This window comes from Cinclus cinclus, chromosome 1 (assembly GCF_963662255.1).
Source record: "Cinclus cinclus chromosome 1, bCinCin1.1, whole genome shotgun sequence".
Lineage (NCBI taxonomy): Eukaryota > Metazoa > Chordata > Aves > Passeriformes > Cinclidae > Cinclus > Cinclus cinclus.
The window spans coordinates 30,540,249-30,557,433 of record NC_085046.1 but is presented as its reverse complement, the minus strand read 5'-3'; the positions used below and the strand labels follow the sequence as shown (position 1 = coordinate 30,557,433).

Here is a 17,185-nt window from a genome sequence, read left to right as displayed (position 1 = left end):
AGAATTTATGGCAATACTTAGCAGAAAAATACAGAGCAGCAAACTTGACCAAAAATGAGCCACTCCCTTCTGAAACAAACTTATTTGACAATAATCCTGCTGAGATTTGGCAGGAAGAGCTGCTGAAGTGTCAGTCAGCAGGTTACATGTTCCACCCCTTCCAGCTCCCTCGCACGGACCAGTGGCACACACAGCCCCCATGCAGCAAGTGACCACAGGTCACCTTGTGACTGCTGGGGAGGCTGGCTTCCCTCCACCCTGATGCCTGGAGCAGATGGCAGCTTGGCAGGAGGAGAGATCCAAGGGAACCTCATGCAGCAAGTATGTTCTGTGCTCCTGGAACCTGCTGGAAGTTTCTTGCTGCAGAAGTTGCGCATCATATGGACACAGGAACAGGGGCATGAAGAAGATGAGGCCATCTGCAGTAGAGGCCTGCTTCCATGGAGATTTAAATTCTTCCCCCTGCACCTGCCGTTCTCATGGACCTGATGCAAGTCACTCCTGGGAAGTTACCACAGTGTGGTTTTTATGCCTCTGACCTAATGCACAAAGCCTTCAACGCTGCAGCTGGGAGCTGTGATCGGAACTAGCAAACTGCTTTATAAGATGAAAAGTTATCTAAAAACATCTGGCTTCAAGGAGCTTCACGTGAATGCCCAGAAACAGTGAGCATTCATGAGATTAACTCTGCTCCTCAGCTGTAAAAATAATGAACAATAGTAGCACCACTTTTTCCACTCGGGGACGTTGAAAAGAAATTTGGAAATCTCATTAGGGGACTACACTGATGGACATCAAAAAGCTGTGAAAAGATGACTAAGTTATGATTCAGGGCTCATTTCACTGTGCTCTGAGAGCATGAAGAAGGATGAGAGAGTCCACTTAATTGTGTGAACTCCCTCTGTTATGCACTAAATAAGGCAATAAGCTTCTGGAAAAGCTAAGCACTCGATTACAAAATTTAAAAAAACAAAAAGAAACTCACAGAAGAAGGATTATATGAATATTATTTTTGCATCTACATGTTGCCTCAATACTCTTGATATTCCAATATCATTGGAATGACATGAATAAGACAAACATCTGCAGTTTACCTCAGATTTAAACTGACTAGCAAGTGAACATGACAGATTCTGTATTTCCCTTGAGCCATATTGGCAATTCGTATCTCTCTGCATAACTACTGAAATGAAAGGCAGGATTTTTCACTTAATTTAAAAGTATATATTAAAATAAATATTGGACAAAAGAAAAAAAACATTCAAGCCAAACCATAAAGTTCTTTTTCAATCAAAGCCTGTGGGTTCTACTGTATGTTGATGGAAACTGTTGATGAAGGTGGGCTGTGAGGAAGGTATTGTGTACTGATCAGAGACTGAATGCAAGGTCTGATAGCTCTGCTCTGCAGCAGTACCCACCCTAGAGCTGTGGGGCTGTTAAAAGCAGGAAAAGAATGAAAATGGCTAAATTCCAAGAGCTTTCTGAAAATTATGAAACAACTATTCAATAAAGAACAAATACTAGGGATATCAGTAACATATATTTTTCTATTAATCCACCAGAAAAAGCCCATTCTGTCCTCATACCTTGCTTTGATAGGATGTCATCAATATTTGACCAGCAAATGAGCTGTTATAATTTGAGAAAGGGAGTGCAGGAGACCTAAGTTACAGTTTCACGTGACTAAGTGTCTTAATAATTAGTAATAATACAAAATCAAAACCCTGAAATAAACAAACCCAATTTTCAATTAAATTTTTGATAGTTCAAACTCCCTGTCAAAATACTGAAATCGAACATCCATCCAAATTTTATTTTCCAGTGTTCTTGATTCTGATGGAAGCCTGCACTGAAAATCGTACATTAATTTTTCCAGAAGTGCTTGTTGCACTTTTTCATGGCAGATGCTAGCTTCAGTGAGTCCTACCTTATCAAGAGCTGCTTGCACTATGGATTCACTTTGAGTATCTAATGCAGATGTAGCTTCATCCAGAAGAAGAATCTTGGGGTTTCTTGCCAGGGCACGGGCAATAGCTATTCGTTGCTTCTGTCCTCCACTCAACTGAGCCCCTCTTTCGCCCACCATGGTGTTAAATTTCTGATAAAGGAGAGAACAGAAGAGAAGTTGAGACACCTCGAATACTTCTCAGTGCAACACCAACTACCCATCTTCTAGAAGATGTAGCTTCTTCTAGCTGACTTGAGCACAGGCAGAGCAAAAATCCATCCAAGTGGGCCTTAACCAAACCCTCCTACCCCCACATGTTATGCCTGCCTAACTTTGAACTTATGGTGCTTTAAAGATCTTTATTGCTCACTCCAAACCCTGGGGTTTCTCAAGACAAGCCTGTAAAAGGGATCTCTATATTTTTTGAGGATTGCCTGCCTTTCCAAAAGGGTTGGAATTATAGGGACACACCAAGAGTGTGCCTCCTCTGAATCTGAGACACCTCCTTGGAGCATGGTTTGGTTCTTACTGACCATATCACTTACTGGAAAGTGACACTTCTCAAAGTCCACTGTAGTTTATTACATTGCTATTTAAGAGTACATATGATCAAATCACTCTTCCTGAGAAGAAGGAACCTTGGAACAGATTGGCATGCTTGAAATGGCACATGCTTGAGAGATGGAGCCAAGATTTCTAGTAAAAGGATTTGAAATCAATCCCAGGTAGGTACTTTCCCCACATTTTTTAACTTCAGGAGCAAAGGAAAGGACATATTATTCAGTTATGAGGATTTGTTTAGAATGCTTGATCTTGCTTCTAAGCCTCATCCTGAAAGGAGTAAGGCACTTACTGCCAAGAGAGGGCTCAAAGCTCTGAATCTCAGGCAAAGGGAGAGCTTAAGCTCGTAGCTGCTAAAAGGGTCTTGGTTCAGGGCATATTTATTTACTTCCACCCACTCCCCCCATTTCCTGTGAGTGTACAGACACCTCCTGAGAAAGGGTTTTAGATTTCTGGTTCTTTTTAAAAGCCAGCTCTTCTGTGCCTCATGAAATGGGTAGGGATGGCAATACAGCTGTGAAACTTCCATTCTCCTGAGTTATGGCATTGACATCTTTTCCCAGACTCCAGCCTAAGTCCTTTGAGAGCAACCAAAGGCAAAATATCTAGTTGAAAAAAACCTCTAAATTGAAAGCTGCTGGAGGCAGTAAGTATATTTTGAGAAGTTGCAGTATAACTTGGATTCCCATGCTCTGCCTCTCAGAAACAGGACAGCAGCCTAAATGGACCTTTCACTCTTATGCTCAAAGTAAATTAATGAACTCACATCAGGCAATCTAGATATAAAGTCAAAAGCATTGGCTTCCTTGGCTGCTCGCTCAATTTCAGCCTCAGAAATGTCTTCTCTGCCATAGCGAATGTTCTCAGCTATTGTGGTTGCAAACAAAACAGGCTCTTGGCTCACAATACCAATGTTTTCTCGTAGCCACTTTGTGTTAAGTGTCCGTATATCCCGACCATCTAAGGTAATCTGAGAGGAAAAGACTGTGTCAAAGGAGTCAAGGAAATGTACTCTGTTAATAATAAAGCAATTAATTACTCTTATTTGAATGAAGTATCAGCCAGAAGGTCAAGGGAAAAAAAAAAGATGTCTTTAATAGAAAACTATGCTCAGGGAGAATTACAACTGCAGTTTTTTTCATCCACTGCACAAGCTGCAATGATGATGAAAATGATGATGAGCAGCATAAATAGAGAAGACATCCGGGGCTTTTTTTTTCCTCTCTGTTTTCCCCCATGGCTGTCCTGTCTGAGTTGTATTAAGAATTTTACAGCTTCCTTGCACACTTTATATGATTCTAAAGACCTGATGCCAGTTTGATGTCCTCACAGTTGTGGTTACACAATTATCTCTGTGGCTGGGCTTTACACCAGATCAAAGAGAGTTCAAGCTGACTAAAAGGAAAAGGAAAGTTATTTTTAACCCAAGTAATTTGCAGTGTGGTCATATGAATGATGGCATTGACACAGCAAAATGAGGCATGGGGCCAGGAATGAACAGTACAGGAAAACTAAGTTTAAGAAAGAACTGTGTTGAAAACAGCTGCCTTGACACCTTATATACCCATAGTTCAATTTTTTATATTTGAAATATTTGTCTACTTTCAACTTGCAGTAGCAATTATTAAGTAACATCATTCAAATATCAAGAATAAAAAGCAAATTTTCCTTAAAAATACATTGTTTCATTTATCTCTTTTTTCCCCCTTTGGAAATTTCTTGTGGGAGGTATTAACCCTTTACCAACTAGATTTATTGTTCAGTGGTAAAACACATGCAATGCACAATGATTGATTCTGATGTGGGTTAGCAGATAATGAAAAACAAGCCAAGAAAACAACCATTTAAAATATGAAAACTCTCTCCAGGTTTTAGCTTGAATTCAATGAAAAGGAAGCAAAATACAGCAGGACTGTTGAATTATGCTTTGCTTAAAGTTTAGGGAATTTAAAAAATGAAATGCAAATGAATATTACAATTGATAACAATTATCTAAAGTTCAGATCTTGCAAGTCTATTCCAAGACTTGTGGCATTTGCTATTTGTGACATAGCAGTGTAAGGAGCAGCAGAATAATGAAGTCAAGCCAACAAGAGAAGATCATCTGAAACTTAAGTTGGGGAAGTATGAACTACGGAGATATATGATCAAATTCAGTCAAAACAGAATAAGAGTCAACATGGGAAACTCATTCATGTCCTAATAGCTCTGAGTTGTTACAGTTCTTTTGCAGACACTCACTTCTCCCTGGTCAGGATCGTAGAATCTCTGCAGCAACTGAACAGTAGTGCTTTTTCCACAGCCACTGGCACCAACTAGAGCAATGGTCTTCCCAGTTTGAACTTTCAAGTTTAGACCTTTAAGGATCTGGGAATAATAATAATAAAAAAAATATACCTCAGTTTAACAAGTTTTATTAGAGAGCAGTCTGTCAATGTAACTGTAGCTGCCAGGGCTGTAATGAGGGCCAAGGTCTGAAGGTATGTCAGCATTAATAAGTTAATTGTACTTGGTAATATCCTGGAGAACTGACAGGAAAAGGTCTTCACCTTTGCTTGCAAAATGTATTAGCCTTTGAAATGGGATGGCTACATGCAACCTGCCTTTTGGGAATGGCCCCTAGATCCATCTGGCTACCAGAACAAGCCTGGGAATTTTTTGAGAAGATTGATAGCTAGAACAGGCCAAGTTCATGCCAAGGAACATTTTAAGAGTTCCCTTGCATAAACCATTGCATTCCATTGCCTGGGAAAATTCCCCAGCACACTCAAATAAACTAATGCTGAAACAGCCACACTACTCTGAACTTCAAGGCTCATTTTTTCCAATTTGTGTGATCTGGTACCCGGTTTGGGATTTTAAATTTTCCTGCTGTCCTCCATTTTCCAGAGCATAATAATTACGAATCTCATAGAAAATTTTCAGGTGCTAAAGGGTATCACTGTAAACCAAGCCTGATCTTTTCTAATTTTATAATATAAATTGTTGTTTTGGTGCAGTAATTGCTGGAAAGCCCTAAATAAATGCCTTTCTGTATTGTTAACAGCCTCAGCAACCTGGGGAGTAGTTACAGATTGATGATATAATTTTTGCTATTTTCACATTTAGAGAACATTTTTACCTCAATAGAGGTCCATGTCATTACAAGTAATGCTGTGTAGTTGCCAAAATATTCGGCTACTATGGGAACTCTTCTTGTTTATACCAGGCTGATTTATAAGTTTGCCTACACATGTTTTTGCAATGAGAGATTAAAATAGTTGCAATATTCCTTTTCTCTCCCTGCATTACATCCACCCAGTTTTATATCTCCAGGAAGCTGATATCCTGGTGCCTGCATTATCAAGAAGGAACTTTATTCTAGATACCGTATTATCTCCAGATGTAAATAATCAGTACCAATACTAGACTAGCTTTAACTCTCTTTCATTAGGCATCATATTGCCACGATTAAAACTAACAATAACTGTACTCCTTAGATCTCTTTGATTTGGTTTAACCTGGACAGAGAAGATTTTACTGCGTTGCATCAATTGCTTGAGAGATTGTGGGTAACTTCTACACAGCTGTGCTGATTCTTTTTTGGCTCTAAAAAGCAGCATTGATGGTCTTAGTAGGGGGAGCTGCTGACTCGGATTTGGGAAGAATGAGAAATATTTATTTCCCTCCCATTTGATGATAACAGATCAGCAGCCTGAATAGGATTTTTAGGAAGAAATATGAAGACTCTGCTCTGTCCCTTCAGATTTCTAAGCCAAGAGGGACAGAAGTTGAACTGTACAAAATACAGTTAAGGAGAAAGCCCAGCTCTGAATCTGCCCTCCAGCCATCCCAGTGTCCTGGAAACAGATTTGATGCACAATGGGAGAGACCTCAGATGACTGAGCTGGGAGAAGCCACCTGAAGAAACAGCCATAGAGATATAAACCTTCCCACTCTCATCACTGAATCAGCACGTCAAGCTTTTAATTGACATTTGAAATGTTGACATTTGAAATCTCTGTTTCCATCTTGATCAAGGAAGAAACAACAGTAGCAAATTCCTTTTCCTTTCACCTTTATCAAGGTGTTAAAAAGATTATAAATGAATATGGCAGAGAGATCAAACCAACAGTGTCACCACGAAAGTAATCACCAGGACATGATATACACAGGTCACTAATGGAGCTAGCAAAGAACAGGGACAATGGTTTCTTGAACAGTAATTTTAACTTATGCCAAAACAATGTTTGACTTCCAAATGTACATTCCGGATGATATGTTTCAATACATTAGATAGCATACTGTTGTAAAATATATCTCTAATAATTTTTCACATGGAATATTTCAATTTCAAAGGTCCAAGAAACTGGAAAAAAGTAACTTTCTGGTTCAACTACTTAAAGTCTGGAAGCTTTAATTAAAGGTTTTGAAAAATCTTATTTGATTTATCAAAGCTCTTGTTCATAGAAATTCAGACTAGGAGTAACATGTATTAGATTTATCCAGCAGAAGAGAACAAGATACACAGTGACTTTGTCTCTGTGCATAATTGGCGGGGGGGGGGGGGGGGGGGAGACACACAATTATTCCTCATCCCCCAAAACAGGGATGAATTTTGCATTCAAGAACAAAATTAGACAAACAATATGAACACAGGCTGAGGAAATCCAGTACAGTAATCTAAACAGAACACTTACTTCAATATCAGGTCTAGAAGGATAACTGAAATGGATGTTTCTGAATTCAATTTCTCCTATGAGTTTGTCTGGCTTGTAACCTTCCTTAGAACTGCTATCTATGAGCCGTTTCTGGAAAGAGGTTTGTAAAATAAATTGGTGGTTATTTCACTTTTGGAACTGTTATTTCTGCTACATACATTGTTCTTTACTTTCTCAGAGGCTGCTTTACACTGCAGTTCATCATTGCAGAATTACTGCATTTTACCTGCAGAATGCTGAGTAAGGGAGAACATCAAATTGTTAATTTTACTTGACAAATATAGTAAATTTTCAAAAGCAAGAAATCCATAGCAGAAAATCTCTAATTGCAGAACTTAACTGCATTCTCTTGCAGCTAAAACATGGGCCTCAATATTCTTTGTAGGAAGGTTTTATGCCCACATCAAAAAGAATGATAGAGCCATTTCTACACAAACTTTTTAGTCCAACTTTCAAATATTTTATATACAGAGATATGAATGCATAGTACAGCAAGACCAAGATAATGATATGCAAAAACATTTTTATAACACCATCAGCATTACAAATTATTATTTTTATAACTTTCAATAGTGATATTAATCCCTCTTCACCAATTCCTCCTCCCCAAAAAGCCCCATCTCAGCTGAATTTGTGCATACATGCATTTTTTAAAATTAGTATAGTGCCATATTACTTTTCCTCTGGAGCTGAAAGTCTAATTTGAGAAAAATCTCAACTGTATATCTCAGACACACATTTCAGGTTTTCCAGCTTTCATTGTAATAAAGATGCTGGGTTACTTTAGATGAATGAAAATATTATGTGTTTCTGTAGCAAACATCTGTAGATGAGATTTGGGTCTTTAGAGCATTTTTATTACATTTCTCAAAGGAAAAAAAAAATTAAAAGGACAGGGAATGGAAGCTAAGTTGGTTGGAAGGCTTCTATTCTATCTAGTTAGGTGCTTACTTTATTGATAATCTTATATACTTCATAGGCAGCCCCACGTGCATTGGCCATAGACTCCAGGTTAGGAGCTGCCTGACCCAGGGAGAAAGCTCCAATAAGCACAGAGAAGAACACCTGTGGGAGATGGAGAGGAACATTGCAATTAATGATTACAGGGCCACCAGTGCCCACATGAGCACTAGAAAGGCTAAAGCACCAGCTCTAGGTTATTCATCCCACCTTACAAAGTCCAAAGTCCAAGAGCTCAAGACAATCAAACTTGTTATATTAAAAGCTAGGAAAGATGAACAACCTTCAGTTGTTTTATACTGAGCCTCTAACAGCTAATTTAGCAAGCACGTGGCAGAAAACAGAGACACCACTTGCATAACTTTTTCTAAAGATGCAGAACATTTTTCAAAGCTGCATTGCTGTACTTACAATTAACACACGGGTGAGGTCATAATGTGGATCCTCAGCAGTGAGCTTGGTTCCATACCAAAATGCAAGGGCATAGGATCCAAAGATAAAAAATTGTGAAAGACCTAGACATGTGTTGGTGGTAATGGATTTTTGCATTCCAACACGTTTAGCCATCTCTAGGTTTGAGTCATATCTGAAAGTGGGTAAGGAAACCATTAATTTGACAGGTAACACATGCCATTCTGTTTGATATTTCTCAGCACCCTTTCCTTAATTAACAGGATTTAGTAAGAAAAACAAAATCTCAAAGAGAATACAGATTATATATATATAAAATTTTTTTACAGAGAACTATAAGGGAGGTAATTAATTTGAAAAAATTTGTTCTGACATATGCCAACAATATTGACATACTCTTAGGAAAGACATTTAGAAAACAATAAACATCACAACTTTGTTATCATAATGGAAGACACAGTAGCACCCTTGAACTCATTGTTTCCATTAATCCTGAAAGGAAACCTTGAAAAAGTTTTAGCAACATTGTTTGCCACAGAGGTAAAGATTAGTCATCCACATTTAAAACAAGCAAAATAAAAATAAAATCCTCCAACAACCTAGGCAATAGGGAAGGAGATAAATGTGATGTCCCTTTGATAGCAAAGGTGTTTTCTTACTGGCCACTTTGGGATGTCAAGTATCTTGCCATTAGGTGGGTTTACTGATTAACATATATAACCAGTGGATACAGAAGATCAGTATAAAGACTAACAATTTCAACTAGAGAATTATTTCTTCTAAGGATGGTTTAAATTCATTCACTCATCTATAGTTTTCAGCAAATAACTTTCATTTACTCAAGCTCATTATGAAAGTGTAGCCTAGGAACAGTGCAACTTTCTCCTTGTAATCAACACAGTCAGTAGCTTGCACTCTTTTCCCAATTCATATTTTTAATAAAGTACAACCCCATCATAGAAAGACATGAAATTCATTCAGCTGGGAAGCAACCTTATAAAAACTGCACTAATTTTGTTCAAGTAAATTTCTAAGATGCCACCAATACTGTATTTGTTAGTCAAACATATTGAAGTATTTTGACTTGATTATGCTCTTAAAACCAGGCCTTGTGTCTGAGTCAGCAGCATCATAGGTCTTCTGGGGAAATGGGTACTGCATTTAAGTAGTGTGATAAATACATGTGGTCACTCAAATACTGAGGTAAAGCCAAGCCACTATCAGAAACTAAAGGTGACTGAAGATCCCTTGAAAAAGTAAACTTTTGTGGTCAGTGGAGGCACTGTGCAGTGAAAGGATGCTTTTCCTAACTCGGAGACCAGCATTCAAGAGCTGTGTAGGAGTCACATCCACTATCTGAAAAATGCACTCCCTAGTAGGAGTTTGTCCCCAGTAGATGATGTTCCAAGGGGAGTCACTATGTTTGTTTGAGGCTTTTAGATTAAATGGAGGTAGAGCTGTGGAAGAGGCTGACTGGTCAATCATAAAAAGAAATGGCCTTACTTGACTCAGGTATCAGTTATTCTGTTTTTAGACAAAGTATTTTGATATTTGGAATGAACATTGGCATCTCCTGTCATTTAATTTTCAGACACTAATAACTGCAGAAGATCAGGAGAAAGGGGGAGAGGGGGGTGGTTGCAACTTATCTAGGTCATCTAAGGGCTGCTTTTGCCTTTACTGTGCAAGCAGGAAGAGTCTTAATACTGTTGCATCTTAATAACAAATTCCAGTAAGCAGAAGACAGGGCTATAAGATAGTCAGAGCTCCATCCATGGAAGCAAATGCAGAAACAGGCTGTAGTATCCTAAGCTAGTATTGATACCACCTGAAAAATTTTGCACAAGACAAAGGCAAACATGAGTAGAAAAAGATAGACAAGTTTCATGGGACATATGGATGTGCTTTGCCTTTCCCAGCTGCATCTTTGTATTAAAAATTTATTGTTTATGCTTGTTGAGTTATCTGCAATGCATGTCAATAAGTCTGTGATCAATCACAATCATTTCACCTTGTATGTGGGGCTAGGGCCAGCACTGGCCAACTACACATATTATTTGCAAATCATTGTAAAAGCCAGTAATGTGATTTTACCCAAGGCTGTTATCCAGTGTAGTTTAAAAATAAGCTCAGTAATTAAAGATCAGAGCAGTAGCACAAATGCTCTAGAATATAAACAACTGGTTGCATGCTTCATTGCATCTGACTCATAGATAAAGGTAACCTTCCCACCACTTCACATTCAGTTCAACTCCAAATCTCAATCAAAGGAGACATTTTCATCTATGCTGCAGTGACACCAAGTAGCCTGCATTCACTGACTAGGTCTGTTTGCACACATTTGTCCACTGATTTGTCCAGCTGATTTGCCCACTTATAGAAAGACAGAATGACACCAAGGAGAATCTCATCCCTCTGTGCCTCCAAAAAAAAAAAATCCCTACAAACAAAATCCACAACTAAATTTCCTTGCCATATTTTAAATATAATTATTAATCTAAAAACTTACTTCTCTAATGCCTTCTGCTGTCCATTGAAAGCCACAACAGTCCTGATTGCTGTCAAAATTTCTTCTGCCACAGCTCCTGCTTTGGCATAAGCAGACAGCTCTTTAGCAGTGAGGGAAGCCATGAGCTGAAAAGTTGAAAAACAGCTGTTATTGGAGCCTGCTGAAAGGATACATACACTTTCTTGCTGAATCAGAACTATCACACAAGATGCACAAGATCAGACTAGCAATGTGGGGGTCAGCTCCTCCTCACACCCTGAATTTCCCTGAAATAGAGTTCAATTTATCATTGTCTCCTCATTACAATCAAAGGCTACAAAAATAGCAAGTGAGCTTCCTGACTGATCTACTTTCCTCCCGAGCTGAGGACAGCCTACAAACTACACTAGGAAGAGTGAAGGGGGGAGTGCTGGAGCTGCTGAGTTTCTGAGGTGTTCAGACACTAGAGCAGCAGCAGATATTGAAGTAAACAAGTCAATCACATTACAGCCTCTAACATTCTTCTTCTTAGCTTATTTGTAATGCTTCAGGTAGGAAAAAACCCACAAAATAATATAAATAGCCACTCAGTAGTATGAGCTATACACATTAATGTGGCTAAAGAGTGTATAAGGGGAAAAAGTTTTCCTATCTGAAAGGGAAAGCTCTCCAGCCATTTCACTGATTTATATCACTTCAGTTTTCAGCAGCTGTATGTAACTGCATAGCTGTACAGATCTATTCTGTACACAGCATGAAACTTGGCATATTATTTGCAAGACATGCAGTACATGCATGTGCAGATGGAAAGAGGTTGAAAGGTATTTGTGCTAGGAGGGAAAAGCAAGGGCTTCCCCAGTGCTTGCCATGAGGAAACAGCAGTGCCAGAAAGATGTTCTGATGAAGATTACCCTCCTGCAACATGGCATGAGGACAGGATATGCAGACAGGAGATGCAGACAGGAGGAACACAACTTACAAGTGTGTGCTTGGGAACCCAGGGAAAGGCTGCAGGAGGACCAGAAATCAAAGTAAGAGTGGGGCCAACCTCCCAGCTTAGAAACCACTCTGGGTTTCTCTCATTCTCTCCCCCTTTTCTGTGCATAAGAGTTGTAAGGTTTTTCTGATTTCTATGTTTATAAATCCCCACACACTTACAGTTGACCAAAATGCTGCTGATGCAGCAAGAAGTGGGCTGACTGACATAACCACCAGTGCCAGCTTCCACCCGTAGATGAATCCTATAATAAGCCCTGAAACAAACGTGGAAAAAAACTGCAGAAATATACTGATCTTGTCTCCAATGCCTTCACGGATGGTGTTGATGTCACTTTAATAATAGAAAAAGATGCATTAGTTTAGAATGCCTCTCATTGTGACTCCCTCCCACTTCTGTTCATGCTGTGTGGCCTCATGTCAGGAGCTTTGCCATTTCCTAACTGGCAAAAGAAAATTTCTAACCACAGCTACTGAACTGTACCATTAGGCTGTTCTGTGGCCAAAACACAGCAGAAACCTCCTATTATTAAGGACCCATTTTCTGTATTCTCAACATTCTCTGCTGCTTCAATGGCATGTCACTAGGTCACCAATGACCTTGTTTCCTCATCTGGCATCCAAATGGAGCAATATAAGTAAACAGTCAAGCAGCCTCTTCACCCAACATGACCATCTCTAAATTATTTCTTCTGCTCAGCTCTCCAATACATTTTATGTTAATTTTGGCTACTGACTTAGATGAAAAGCTACTTCCATTCCATCATACCAATATTTGGAATAACTTCTATTTTTCATAGAAATTTTCTCCCCTATTTTCTCATCCCAGAACATACAGATATTACAGTTGAGAGTGGTTTCATTTAAGTTTCTTGCAGACCTTTCAGGATGGATCTGTGTCCAAGGCTACTATAAAATCCAGGAAAAAAACAATTTTTAAGAAGTAGTGTTCACACATATCATCCCATAACACACGGGCATTTCAGTCCTCATCCCTAAATCTATTTAAGTCTACGAAAAAACTCCAAAGACTTTAACTGGCTAGATAGAATACAACCTGAGATCTGACTGGGTGCAAGTACAAATTCATTTCCATTCAATTAAGTGTCAGCTTTTGCTGTTTAAACTAGGTGGAAGCAGCAGAGATATTTGTTTAACAGTGTCTGACGTGTAGTTCATGGACTTCAGAAAGCCAGTGTCAGGCATTTCATGAAACAAAACCTTCAATGCACATATCACAGAAATTGCACAAATTAAGCTGAAAAGGATAATGAATTTCTCACTCTGAGCTGTAATATTTCACACCTTAGGTTTAGTGGATTTTTTTGTGCTTTTTTAACTCTCTATAGGCTATTCTGCTGAGATAAATGTCAGTTTTCTTTTAGATGCCATACTTGGAGGTGTGCGTATGTGTGCAAAAAAACCCAAAAGCAGAGTCCTCACTCAGTCAGCCTGGTGTTCAGTGTTCCTATCTGGGTAGTATCAAACCAAGCCATCTCCTGATGGAGCACTGCAAAAAAGAACTTCTGGCGGATCCTCGAGGTTTGCCTTGTTGCAGTAACCAAAAACGTCCACACTTGGATGATGCTCAGGATAAGCACAGCGAAGCCAATTGCCACGTAGTAGTAAGCAAACCTGGGATAAGAGAACAAAAGCCCGTGTGATCTCACTGTACCTCATGAGACAAGTTAGACACACAAAGCAGCAACTAGTCCTCATTAATCACATCAAAGTAAATACTGAAGCCTGTGATGCATTACTGGGAAGCAAACACGGCTTCTGCACAAACAGATAACACAATAAAGTCCTCCAATACGTTAACAGGATAACTACAGACCCTTACTTTGTCATTTCACCTTCTATATCCACACCTGGATCTGATGGGCAGCTTGAACTGTTTACTGAAGTATCTGTGAAGGGGAAATAAAAAGTAAAAATATTTGTTGGAAGTGTTATATAGAACAGCTGATTCATGGCAACATGGGGTCGTTGGTTTGGGAATGTTTTGTATTTTGCAAGTGGGGTCCTGAAATACAAACTTAAATACAAAATAATTTGGTGAATACATATTTATTTTTAGGCAATTAGTGCTTGATAACGTACTCCCTACTATCCCAGCAAAGTCAAAGTTCATTCATAAAATGCAGATCCAATGCTTTGGTTTTGCCCTGGTCTAGTCATTGAAGATGGGTTGAAATGATGGGGTTATTCCGGCAGGATGAGTGATACTCATAATATGCTTCCTTATATATGTACCAGTGTGCAGTCTGGGGGGGAAAAACAGCCTGAGGAGCAAAGCACAACAACACAGAGAAATTTAATTTAAACTTTTTACCGTTGGATTGCATGCCACTTAGTACAAAGCTGTTTGTCATCTCTCCAAAGATAATAATCATAAGTGGCATTCCAGTACCATTTGCAGCCGCTGCGACCAAACCAACTATCATCAACAGGACATCCACCCCATCAGCATAACGAAACTATGTAAGCATTAAAAAGAAAAGGAAAAAAAGAGAAAAAAGTGACATTACACCTGACAGCTCATGCATTTGCTACAGTACATCAGACTTGCAGAACATGCTTCATTCACCTATTTTAAGTAACAATACTCCAATTAAAAGTAAATTCAGTACATAAGGATTTTGTAGTAGTGCAATACATCTTTAAATCAGTACTCAGGCTAAGAGAATAGTGGCAGGACAGATTCTCAGTCTGGAAAAAAACAACATGTTTGCAAGTGATGGTGACTTTTGTAGAATGTATTGTATTTTGTGCTCCATTGAGTTACATATTTACCAAGATAATGCCTCTACAATGTAAACAAGTGTGACTTATTGACCAGCACCTGGCTTACACCTAACAGTAGAAAATGTTTTCAGTAGAGAGAGATTGTATCTTAAGACTTGTTTATCCCTGAAGCTTTGTTTTGTTTAAAGAAGGATGTGAATTTCAACTGCTATAGATATCCTGGGAGGTGGTTAATCTGAAATTAGAACGCTTTATTCCTGACTGGTTTAACCATCTCAAAGTGTAAATACACATGGAATAAACCATGAAGAAGAGTAAAACTTTTATTGTTTCAGAGTAAGCAAGACCACATGCAAGAGGTATTTTTGTCTGGGAATAGCTGTCCTACAGAAAACTGACACAAAACCATATCACTGGTTCTCAGAGAGCAGGTCTAGAATCAGTAGTCCTCAGGCTTCTTCTCCGGTTTTTGATTGCCTATGAATTGTAATTCATAAACAACTCACAATGCCAAATAAAGAAAAGAAAGTATAAAGCAGACCATCAAACAGGACACTAACCAATTCAAGAATGCCAACCATTCGTTTCTCTGGCTTCTCATCTTCCTTCCTAGAGTAAAGTACAAAAGACTAATTAAGATGAGGGGTTTTTTTAGCAAACCTTTTAGCTCTTTTCCTCCTTCCCCTGTCCCTCTGACTTCCCCACACCCAGTTAACTTTAAGATGAAAAAATACCTACTTTTTCTTCTTGGGCTCTAACTGGTCAATTTGTTCTACGTGTTCTTCATGCTGGAAAGAAGGATCATCACACCCCTTTCTTACAGATTCTGTGAAATAAAAAGACTTATTTTAGCATAATAATCCATCTATTGTACCACCTTATTGTGTCTTTCACTGCTGATTCATCTGCATTTAAAGACGAGTGATTTTTTTCATGTTCTTGGGAGGAAGTTTCAAGAAAAACTCAAAAGACTCTCTCTCTTCAGTTCATCTTTATTCCCAGAAAAAGCTTCCATGTCCATTTCTGAGATGGAGACAACTTCATTTTTATAATTGAAATATAATTATACAGAAATATTATCAAAGACTAAAAGAAAAAAGAAGAGTTAGTTCTTCCTTCAAATGCCTGCACAGCTGAATGCAAATTAGGAGAAGTCCTAATGAAATGAGTGGAATTGCTTATAGTGATGGTTATAATTGCTGTAGGTAACACAGAATAGATGGCAGTTGACTAAAGAGTCATGTCCTTGACTCTAATAACCATCTTCACTATTCTATTGCAGTACTTGTTACATGTTCCACTTCCTTTGTGCTGAGGACATCAGAAAGACATATGAAGGCATCGTCCTACCATAGAAGCTTATAGTTCTAAATGCATAGAATAAGACGTAACAAATAAATGAAGAAACAGATGAGCAACCACAGTGGGGAGGCAGCTGTAAAAGAGAAGGAGAAAAGGTGCTCCCTGCACCAACCACTCCCAATTTACACTTACTTTAACTTTAGCTGCTGACTCACAATGAATAGAATTTTTCATTTTTAATGTTAGTTGGCCTACAATGGCTCTTTAAGACAACCATTTGAAAGCAATAACATTCCCCCAGCTTACCTCAGGATAATTTTCACGCCTTCCTGAACAGTTTTGCCAATGTAAATTAATTTTGTTGAACTTGATTCATGCAGAAAATGTTTTATAGGTGTGGCTTTATTTCACTCACTTGTAGGAATCTCATAATTTTATCTCCTACAAAACCATTATGGCAATCAGGAGAGCTTTCTAATGTTTTTTAGATTCAAATCTGTGGAACACATTCTTCAAACACATGTGGTTTTCCTTCTTACCAGGATCAGGGAGGTCCTGTTCTGTGTAATTTGCAGAATAGTCCTTCATTGTTTTTTCGTTGTAGGCTTATGAAGGAGTCACATTAATTAGAACCTGCAATAAACCCCCCAACAAAATGCTTTAGTTTAGTAAATATTTAAAGAGTTCACATCAGTGGATTTTTCCATGACTCATCACATTTTGGTCTCAAAATAATTCTACTTAAATAGAAAGACTAAAAATAAAATAAAATAGGTAGCATGAAAAAAGAACTACTATTGATGAGATATTAAGAACAGCGCACTCTATTACTAGGCGACTTAGGTCAGTAGCCTATTTTAGTAGTCTTTTACACTAATTACTGAAATCATTTATATAAAAGTTATTGCAAACAATCTATTACAGAATAGATGACTTCCCTCATTACCTTATGTTTGATTAGAACTAAATGAACAACCGTAGTATGGTCACGAGTACAGTGATAAAGACACGCACTTGCTATGCCATACTGTACTAGGATGCATTTAGAGGCAGTAAATAAATGATGCTCTA

At 38.4% G+C, this 17,185-nt stretch overlaps 1 protein-coding gene across 1 annotated transcript in view; it reads right to left on the bottom strand.

The window, feature by feature from the left end:
• Positions 1–16,702, bottom strand: part of ABCB5 (ATP binding cassette subfamily B member 5) — a 32,674-nt gene extending 15,972 nt beyond the window's left edge. Inside the window, exons 1-14 of the mRNA XM_062495547.1 lie at positions 16,654–16,702; positions 15,551–15,638; positions 15,373–15,421; positions 14,400–14,544; positions 13,908–13,974; positions 13,508–13,699; positions 12,227–12,398; positions 11,090–11,214; positions 8,581–8,755; positions 8,161–8,274; positions 7,189–7,299; positions 4,751–4,876; positions 3,276–3,479; positions 1,928–2,098 (exon numbers count right to left, since the gene is read on the bottom strand). Coding sequence (XP_062351531.1) covers positions 1,928–2,098; positions 3,276–3,479; positions 4,751–4,876; positions 7,189–7,299; positions 8,161–8,274; positions 8,581–8,755; positions 11,090–11,214; positions 12,227–12,398; positions 13,508–13,699; positions 13,908–13,974; positions 14,400–14,544; positions 15,373–15,421; positions 15,551–15,638; positions 16,654–16,702 — 1,788 coding nt within the window. The remainder of the gene's footprint in view (positions 1–1,927; positions 2,099–3,275; positions 3,480–4,750; positions 4,877–7,188; positions 7,300–8,160; positions 8,275–8,580; positions 8,756–11,089; positions 11,215–12,226; positions 12,399–13,507; positions 13,700–13,907; positions 13,975–14,399; positions 14,545–15,372; positions 15,422–15,550; positions 15,639–16,653) is intronic.
• Between the last annotated feature and the right edge of the window lie 483 nt (positions 16,703–17,185).